The sequence below is a fragment of the Galeopterus variegatus genome, unplaced genomic scaffold (genome assembly GCF_000696425.1).
Source record: "Galeopterus variegatus unplaced genomic scaffold, G_variegatus-3.0.2 Scaffold92, whole genome shotgun sequence".
Taxonomy (NCBI): domain Eukaryota; kingdom Metazoa; phylum Chordata; class Mammalia; order Dermoptera; family Cynocephalidae; genus Galeopterus; species Galeopterus variegatus.
This window is the reverse complement of record NW_007726203.1, coordinates 833,584-840,360: the sequence shown is the minus strand read 5'-3', so window position 1 is coordinate 840,360 and position 6,777 is coordinate 833,584. Positions and strand designations below refer to the sequence as shown.

At 59.9% G+C, this 6,777-nt stretch overlaps 1 protein-coding gene and 1 long non-coding RNA gene across 2 annotated transcripts; one reads left to right on the top strand and one right to left on the bottom strand.

Moving 5' to 3' along the window:
• The first annotated feature begins 504 nt into the window (after positions 1 to 504).
• LOC103597884 lies at positions 505 to 1,044 on the top strand. Its single transcript, XR_551153.1, has 2 exons — positions 505 to 670; positions 903 to 1,044. It is a non-coding gene; the product is annotated as an uncharacterized LOC103597884 (long non-coding RNA).
• Positions 1,045 to 1,442: 398 nt separating this feature from the next.
• On the bottom strand, positions 1,443 to 6,771 carry RAB26 (RAB26, member RAS oncogene family). Its single transcript, XM_008581750.1, has 9 exons — positions 6,687 to 6,771; positions 5,474 to 5,584; positions 3,460 to 3,501; positions 3,310 to 3,376; positions 3,092 to 3,144; positions 2,703 to 2,768; positions 2,535 to 2,591; positions 2,356 to 2,432; positions 1,443 to 2,252 (listed from the first exon to the last, which is right to left on the bottom strand). Exons 2-9 carry the CDS (start codon positions 5,579 to 5,581, stop codon positions 2,150 to 2,152), a joined length of 573 nt encoding a protein of 190 aa, XP_008579972.1. The 5' UTR covers positions 5,582 to 5,584; positions 6,687 to 6,771; the 3' UTR covers positions 1,443 to 2,149.
• Positions 6,772 to 6,777: the final 6 nt, after the last annotated feature.

Genomic DNA, 6,777 nt, shown 5'->3' with positions numbered 1-6,777 from the left:
CCTCCCGCTTCATCGCGCCCCGTCGGCCGCCGGCCGGGTAAGGGACAAGATGTGCGAGCCGGAAGCACTCCGGCGCTGCGCCCGCCGGGACTGGTAGTTCCCCGGCCCTCGGGGTCCGGGCGGCAGCCTCGCGTGCGGCGCTTCAGACACTACGACTTCCGGCGGCCCTGTCGCCGCTGGGCAGGATTGGCGGCTTCAGAATCGTTCTATGTTGCAGATCGGAGTCTGACTGGCTGTATGCATCCGTCGCTCACAGTTAGACTCAATGGCGTCTGCAAAAGGGAGGAGCTTCGGGTCTCGGTCTGAGAGACCGCCTCCCAAAGAAATTCCACGCCCTGATTGGTGGAAACAACCGGGTGGAGAGTGGAGCGTATCAGCGGCGAGGAAAGGCGGGCTCTTCCGCTGATATTGCTCAATCAGAGGGGTGGACAGTTTCTATAAAGGCTTGAACCTCACTCCATCCGTTCTTTCGGGGTCGGAGAATGAGGTGGAACTCGCTGTTTGTGTGGGCGCCGTTTTCCCCGTCCAGGGGAGGAACTGGTCCCCGACGGCGTTTCGAGGTAAGTCCGAGCCCTCAGGCCGGCCTAGCTCTCGGGGCCAGCCTCAGCTTGAACCCACCCTGGTCGTTGAAACGTTTCTTCCGGATCTCCGGACCTACAACCCCCTGCAGGTGAGACTGGGCCGGGCCTGGCTTCCCCAATGCGATGCAGCTCCGAGCCTGTGATGAGTAACTTTAATTTCTGACACCTCGTATGAAAACTGCACGTGCAGTTTGATTATTCCGCAAGACTGAGGCTTTTGGTGCGTCCTTTGGACGGGGAGGGGCTGGGAGTGAAAACAGGTCTTGCCCGAAATAGGGGAGGGGGGCTTCTGTCTACATTTTGGCGCTGTCTGACATTTAGGGACGTCATGAGCCTGCTGCAGACCTTGAACGTAAGTCAACGTCAATCAAGAGGCCCAGCGGACAGGAGGGCCCAGTGGTAAGGCGGGCGCGTGGCTGTACCAGAACTTCTTAGGAATAAAGCAAAGGTAATGAGTTAAGTCTCTCTGCTCCCAGCGTCATTATTTTTCGTATGTCTTTGGCACCACAGAGAACCGGCTTGTCCGCGGGCAATCTTGGGAATGGGTAAAGTCATGAAAATGGAAGTTCGTTGCCAGTACCCCATCTCCTGGGACTGCCTTATCGGTTTTTGCCTGTAAGGTCAAAGTTATTTTTTATGCTTTTGTCCTAGGGTCGGGTCATGCGCTCTCATTCAGCAACAGGCCATTGAGTGCCCCTTTGTTTGACATTGGGTCTTGTGGAGGGAGCTGACATGAACCAAGCAGGTTCCATGTGCTCCCTTCAAAACACGGTTGTGGGGGAGTGGCATCCATCTGGGCCTTGCTGAGTCCCCTAAACTCAGCTCTAGAAGTCAGTTTCTTTAAACGGATGAGACAGACACTCCAGAAAACACAACTTTATTTACCAAGACTGAAAACAAAGGCTCGCTATCAAGACCTACTTGATGACTTTAGTGCAGGGTAGAGCGTGCTTGTCAATTGCAGATGTCAGCTGTGGACAGGCAGGGCCTGGTGCCATGGCCTGCCTGATAGGTGCCCTTGTCAGCAGGCTAGGACTAGCGGTCCTAGTTTCCTGACATTTCTGTTATTTGTCAGACCTTGGTGTCCTCCCAGGGTCACATAAGAGGAAGACCCTGTTGATTAGTGAATCAGCGCTTCCTAGGTGGGCTGGGAGCAGGTGGCCCAGGTCCTTGGAACACATAAATGCACGACGTAAAGCCCTCTGTCCCAGGCATGGATAGGAGTCCTGCCTTTCCCTGCCTGAACAGTGTATGCAGGTGAAGACATGGCTTTTCTAAGGGGTTAGGCACTGTACACAGGGTGCGGGGCCATGGCCCAGCCTCGGAGCTGGGCATACCTGAGAGGGGGCAGCAGAGTGCCGTGGCATGGTCCAAACACTTGCATCGTGTCCCCTCTGGGTAAGGCCTCGGCACAGCCAGTGAAAGGGGCTGCAGACCCCCTGGCTCTCTGAAGCCCACTTGTTGGGACCAAGGATCAAGACTGCCGGTGGGTGATGAAATCAGAAGGGCCTGAAGACCCTCTGTCCAGCCTTCTGCTTCCTCTGGAGAGGGACTGAGCTCAGCCAGGTTCAGAATCGGCAGCAGGAGGCCCCTCGACCCTCTCTCTTAACATAGTCGTGCAGACGGAAGCGGGGCTCACTGGGAGCCTTCATGGAGCGCTGCTTCAACTCCCTGCAGAGCAGGGGTGACAATGAAGCCAGGTGGCCTCCTGTACCCAAACAGTGGGGCTCAGGCCGTGGGTCTGGGGGAGTCTCTGATGACCACCAGGACTTACTTTGCTATGGCCGTGAAGGCCAAGTCCACGTTGAGGCCCGTCTTGGCACTGGTCTCCATGAAGGGTAGTCCGTACTCCTGCAGACAGCTGCTGCCAGCTGGGTGGTGGCCTGGCAGGGACATCCCACACTTCCCAACCTCAGGGACACCCTCCCCAGCACCCACCCTGCCCTGACTCACCTTGGCCAGCTTCTCCCCATCTTCCCTCTTCACCACACGCTCCTGGGCAGAGTCCACCTGGCCCAGGCACAGGGGTCGTGGTGACAGCTGGCCCATGGCTCACTCCCGCCCCTGTCACCTGCCCTGCCCTGTGGGGCTAGGGTGGAGAGGACAGGACAGGCCACCCACCTTATTCCCCAGCAGCATCAGGACCACGTCATGCTGGGCATACTCCTGGATCTCAGCCAGCCAGGCCTGTGGGAGAAGAGCTGAGACCAGGCCAGAGGCTGGGGCTCCCAAACCTCAGCCCCTCCAGGCCATTCCCTACCCCTTGTGCCAGGCAGAGGTGCCTGCCTTACAGGTACCTCACCAAAGGAATGAGCTGATGGAACTGGCATGTCACCCAGGTCCCCTTTAGCTCATACTCTACCTGAGCCATCTTGAGCCCAGGTGGCTCCCTGCTATCAGCAGGGTCTTCTGAACCCCTGGGGACCCTGATGCCATCCCTGCCTTAAGAGGTTTGGGGTGGGGCCAGGCCCCATCATGGCCCACCCCCCACCCAGAAGGAAGCCACTGACCTGGATGTTGTCAAAGGAGGCCTTGTTGGTGACATCATAGAGCAGCAGCAGTGCTGGAGGCAGAGGGGCAGTGAGGACCCCCCCAGGGCTCAGCGGCTCCCTGTCACCCACACCCTCATGTGTAGACACCCCTAGTCACCAGATGTGCTGACATCACAACCCTCTCACTTGCTGCCCCACTGACTCCCTGGGGGCTGGACCCTGGGTCCTGGGCTCACCATGAGCGTCCCGGTAGTAGGCATGTGTAACACTGCGGAACCGCTCCTGGCCAGCTGTGTCCCAGATCTGCAGTGACAGGCATTGGTCAGGCTGCCCAGCCCTTTCTTGGTGTCCCCTGCCCCCGGTTCACCCTCCCCCAGTCACCTCACCTGCAGCTTCACCTTCATGCCATCCACATCCAGAACTTTGTTCTGAAACAAGCAGCCAGCAATCACCCTCAGACCCAGGGAATCCCAAGGATGGGGTGGAGTGAGGTGGAGGAGGGAGCAGTGCTGAGCCAGCACTGAGCTCATGTCACCTGGTAGGGAGTTGGAGGGTCCCCTGTCCTGTCCCTGTCCAAGCCTCTGAAGTCATCCTTGAGCCGTTGCCCTCCCCCCACACCACCTCCTGGCCCTCCTGTTCACCATCTTCCCTCCCTCTGACTGCAGATCACAGTTCCCCTCAAACCCAAGTGCTCCTTGGGGCGCCCAGCCCAGTTCTCCCTATGCACAGAGGGTGCCCAGGTCTTTCTCCTGCTCAGATAGCTGCCCTGATGTTGGACTTGTGAGTTGGACACTCCATCTGCATCCAATTCTGGGCCAGGTTATTCTTCCTTTGCCCACCTGGAGGCATAACAGGGTCCACCAGCTCGACGCCACCTGTCCTGTTACTCTCCCCTCCCCTGTCCCCCAGGACCTCCAGCCCTAACTCCCCACCCCCATCCTCTCACGTGCTCTATACACGCTGCTCCTGCTTACAGCCTTTGGTACTGACTTATTTGAAGTCACCCACAGTGTAACTCCAGGCTTGTCACTAACTCTCTGTGCCTCAGTTTCTCTGTTTGTAAATGGGGATAACCAGGGTGCCCACCATGTAGCTGCTCCAATAACTTAATGAGCTACACTATGCACTAGAGCACTGAAAACTACGTCTGGCCCAGAGTAGGGGCTAAAAGCCTTTGTTCTAACTTAAAAGCTTCTCTCCCCGCTGGCCCTGGGCTCCTGAGGGCTGGGGCTGTACCTGTCTGGCCCAGTGCAGTAACCACAGAGCCCAGAACTGTGCCTGAGGCACAGTCGGCACTCAAGAGTTTGTTGCCTGGCAGAGCTCTTCAGTTCCATCTGCTGGGGTGGCAGTGGGGGGTTTCTAACCACAGGCAGAGGCCCTGGGCTGCTGGAACTGCACCATTCCCTCTCCCTAAGCTCCTGCTGTCAGGGTGCTTCTGGGTCTCCAGGGAACCAGGCTCAGCCATCTGCCAGGCTGGGGAGGGGTCTGAGGAGGCCACCTCGCCTCCCCTGGCACCCTGAACAGGGATGCAAACCACATGGTCTCACCTCCCTCACCACCTGCCTGAGCCAAGGGTGAAGGGACGACAGGCAAAGGAACTCCTGCCCCCGGCCTAACCTGCCCCTTCTGCCACCTCAATCCTTACTTCATCCCAGAGGACTTGAGGGGAGCTGGATGCCTGCAACAGGGTGGAGAACGGCTACCCAGACTGGAGAGAGCCCCCCTTTCCTGTCCCTGAACAGGCCTCACTTCCACCCTCCTGCTAACTGGGTCTAATTAAAGGGTGAGAAAAATGCAAATTCAGGGTTTGCCAAGAACACACCAGCACCTCAGCACATGGGATTCAGGCTGCTGGGCAGAGGTGGGGGCTCCGATGTCAGAGCCCCACAGGCCCTGCTTAGGGTGCTGGGGGATCTGCTCATCAAGGGCAGGGACCTCTCCCCGAAGCAAGCCCGGGAAACACCCTCTCCCAGGCTCTGAGCCTTCTCGTAAGACCTGGGTGGGCCTGGCACCTCCCGAAGCCTCAGAGCCTCCTCTGTACAGTGGGCATGGGCCTTGAGTTCCCTCTGACTGCCACCACCCTGGGGGCACCAGTGCCCACCTCCCCCAAGGCACAGGATACGGCCCCTCAGCGTAGTGCCAGCCCCTGGCACGGGGGAACTATCTCTGCTTCAGTCGGATGCAGCCCCCTCCTTAAGTATCCGGGGGTCTCTCCGGGCCCCTCAGGTGTTGGCAGTGGCTAAGGCGTCCCATCTCAACTGGCCTCACCCTGGGATGCGGATGGCTCAGCTGGGAGCTCCACCTTATGAGCCGTCAACACCACAGGGCAAACAGAACCAGTTGCCCAGGGGTACTGGGAGGAGCTGAGGTGGGGCCCAGGACATCAGCTTCCACTCTCACCCGGAAGTCGATGCCCACAGTGGAGATAAAGGTCCCCGCCAGGAAAGCGCCATCCTTGAAGCGCACAAGCAGGCAGGTCTTTCCCACGCCCGAGTCCCCCACCAGCATGACCTAGGGCAGGCAGGAAGATCAGAGGTGTCAGCCCTGGGCCAAAAGGGGTCGAGACACTGGCCCACCCGGAGGGGACATCTGGTCTGCCCAGAGCTGGTCTGGTCAGAGAGGGGCTTCAGGGGAGGGGCAGGAGTGGAGGCATCCCAGCCCACAGCAGCTACAGTCCCCCCTGGCCTGGACCCCCAGCTTCCGCCTCTGGAAGGCTTGGTCCCCTGTCTCCTTCCAAACAGTGGCCCATGTCAATCAGCAGGAGGTGACGGCAGCCTCCTTCATCCAAGAGGACCCTACTTATTCCCACTCCCCCCCCCGCCAGGCCATGTACACCGGCTTGATCTGGGAGGGGAGCATTTGGGGCCTAATGGAGAGCAGAGCAGACGGGGTTGGCAGCAGGGGACCTCCTAAGAGACTTGTGGGGGCCTCTGCGGCAGGGGGCTTTTTCAAGTCCCAGCAGGGATGCAAATACAGCAAGGCTCAGGAGGAATTTGCCAAACCAGGGTTAGATCTCGACCTGAAGAGGGGCCAGTTCTGTGGACAGGGAGAGGCACTCAGGCAGGTCCCCTCCACCCCCCAGCTTGCTGCCAAATGCTCCAAAACCCAGAGATGGTCTTGCCAACCCCTGCCAAATTCACACAGCTTCTGACTTGGTCTGGGGGAGGCCCCAACGCTCCCTACCCAACTAGCAAACCTCTTCCTAACCTCTTCCCCCTTCCAAAAAAAGAGGAGACCCACAGCCCCTGGGGGTGAGTAGAGGCAGCATATGGGAAAGGCTGAGACGAGCCCGCGTGGGGATGAAGGCGTTAGGGCGCGGGGAGGGACACCTGCCGGACTCTGACGTCCGCCAGACCCCTCGTGCTGCCCTGCCAGCTGGGGGAGGGGGAGAGGGCAGGCCCTGCCAACTGTGGGGTCCCCCAAACCCGGGCTGACAGCTGTGTGTGTGTGCGTGCGCCCTGCACCGTGCCAGCCGTTCCAGCTGCGGGGAGCCGCTCGGGCCAGCTCTGCGCCGAGAAGCTGCGGGGCCCCGGTCCCCCTTCCCGCACCCCTCCCTCCTTGGTTCGCACTGGGCGCCACCTGCTGCGCTCGCCTGGGGGGGGACCTGACTCACCTTGAAGGCGACGTCGTAAAAGTCGCCGCCGCCGCCCAGAGAGGGCCGGCCGGGCTGCGGGGGCCCGCTGGGCGGCGCCGCGGGGCCGGGG